This window comes from Rhagoletis zephyria, unplaced genomic scaffold, assembly GCF_001687245.7.
Source record: "Rhagoletis zephyria isolate East Lansing unplaced genomic scaffold, Rhagoletis_zephyria_1.1 Rzeph_scaffold_54756, whole genome shotgun sequence".
NCBI lineage: Eukaryota > Metazoa > Arthropoda > Insecta > Diptera > Tephritidae > Rhagoletis > Rhagoletis zephyria.
Window position 1 is genome coordinate 1 of NW_016211808.1, and position 1,841 is coordinate 1,841.

A 1,841-nucleotide genomic window follows, 5' to 3' on the forward strand; every position below is an offset into this window, starting at 1 on the left:
CTTCCGTCAAAACATCCATATCGAAAGGTGCAGATGTAGTCAACGTAACCGTAGTTAAGCACTTGCAAAGCAATACACCATCACATTCGAAAGATACAGATGACTGTGATGGTGGAACGCAATTTGATTTGCAAGCTGAGTCGGATGGAGCAGCACCACTTCGCGACAGCTGTTTATGTGCGGGTATGAAAGCAGACTATTGTAACTGTCAAACACTGCAGAGTCAACTAGCAAGCTGCTCTTCACCTGCGCCTCCTGCGCCTACCACACACGCCACAGTCGTTGGCATTGCTGCAGACGTAGCTGGAAATAAGCGCAGTAGCGAACCGATATCCGGTCAAGAATTAAGGCTACCCAAAAAGCGTTTAAAGAGCACAGGTACTAAATAGGTTTTTGCCATTATTATTTCGCTTTTATTCAAAGTGTGTGATTTACGTACAGAAATCGAGCATGTGCTTTCAAGCTCCTTGGATCAATTAGGTAGAACGCTGGATGAACAACTGAATGCAGCAATTGAGCTAAGGGACGCGAGTAATAAGTACGAGATGCCCAATTCCACTCGAAGGATTGACGAAATAATGGTATGGTGGATGATGTGTTCTTTTGTTTTTGCACATTTTACTACTAATTATTTACGTTTTAAATTTTAAGGAGGAACACCAAATGCAAAGTAAAATCTACGTAGATATCAAAAGTGAATACGAGGTTCAAAAACAAAATACGAGGGAAAGCATGCTAGCCACGACACTAACAGCATTAACGCCGCTAGCGTCACTTACAAGTAATCAACAACAAATGCCATTGCAACAACATAGTGACGATGATAATGATGAGCAGACGGGGGAAAACTAAATTTTGTTGCCTACAAAACGGTGATGTTTATTCCGTTGTAGCCAATGATGGGTCGAATGCCAAGACGCATGCTCGGCGAGATGTAACTGCATCGAATTTTTCGTTTGAGGTTTCACACTTTTATGGCACATATATGTAGATAACACAGGTTACAGAACGAAAGATCATCAATTCAAGGAATACAAAAAATACTTATGACAAATGACGCCTCTACAAGAAGCGAAAAGGAAATGATATTCTCCACACAAATATCTATCAAGATGGTCGGCACATGGTTGCCAACTACCTCATTTTTTATGAAAATATCTCTAAAAATATGTAGTTTTTATTTTTTAATGGAAAAGAAAAGCAGTTGTACATTTGTATGCATGCACTGCGTACATACATACATTGTAGGTGTGTGAAATGCATACATACCTACCATACAATGTGAGGGTGCCATATCAATTACGCTTTTGGCAGTATCTCACCATAGCGTATGAGTGATTTTTAAATTTGCATTAGATGGAATACGCACATGCATATATTAAGTAGTTATGTATGTAGCTTGAAAACGTAAATGAATCGGCTTGTGCAGTACACTGGTGCATACTATAGTCACTTATGAGTGTCAATCCATATTAAATCGGCCAATATTTGGAATCGACTATTTTTGATTTTTATGGATTTTGGTTAGAACTTTTCTTTTATTATATAAAAAAAGTTCTGCCACAAGAAAAAATAAAATTTTTTTTAGCGAGTTGAAAATTTCCCGGATTTGCAAGTTAATTTTTTTAGGTCTCAAAAATTATTATAGTTACAAAAATTTTTCTGGTCTCGTTTTATTTTGATATTTGACACTAATAAAAAAAATAAATATCAAAAAGATCTAAAAATACAAATCCAATTTAAGAAAACGTAAAAACAACTTTGTTTTTAAAGCACCTTTAACCGAGACCAGAACAGTTTTTATAACTATAATTGTTTTTGAGATATATAGTAAAAAAAAA

At 36.3% G+C, this 1,841-nt stretch overlaps 1 protein-coding gene across 1 annotated transcript; it reads left to right on the forward strand.

Annotated features, from left to right (window-relative positions):
* Positions 1 to 6: 6 nt before the first annotated feature.
* Positions 7 to 1,479, forward strand: LOC108356152 (uncharacterized). The gene is made up of 3 exons (XM_017607281.1): positions 7 to 378; positions 442 to 581; positions 652 to 1,479. The coding sequence occupies exons 1-3, from the start codon at positions 186 to 188 to the stop codon at positions 850 to 852; spliced, it is 534 nt and encodes a 177-aa protein (XP_017462770.1). The 5' UTR covers positions 7 to 185; the 3' UTR covers positions 853 to 1,479.
* The last annotated feature ends 362 nt before the right edge of the window (positions 1,480 to 1,841 follow it).

Excerpts from the sequence above, each read along its gene's own strand:
- LOC108356152 (XM_017607281.1), top strand. The coding sequence starts at position 186 with ATGAAAGCAGACTATTGTAACTGTCAAACACTGCAGAGTCAACTAGCA. Across the intron at positions 379-441 it reads AAAGCGTTTAAAGAGCACAG|AAATCGAGCATGTGCTTTCA; the intron begins GTACTAAATAGG and ends ATTTACGTACAG. Across the intron at positions 582-651 it reads GAAGGATTGACGAAATAATG|GAGGAACACCAAATGCAAAG; the intron begins GTATGGTGGATG and ends TTAAATTTTAAG.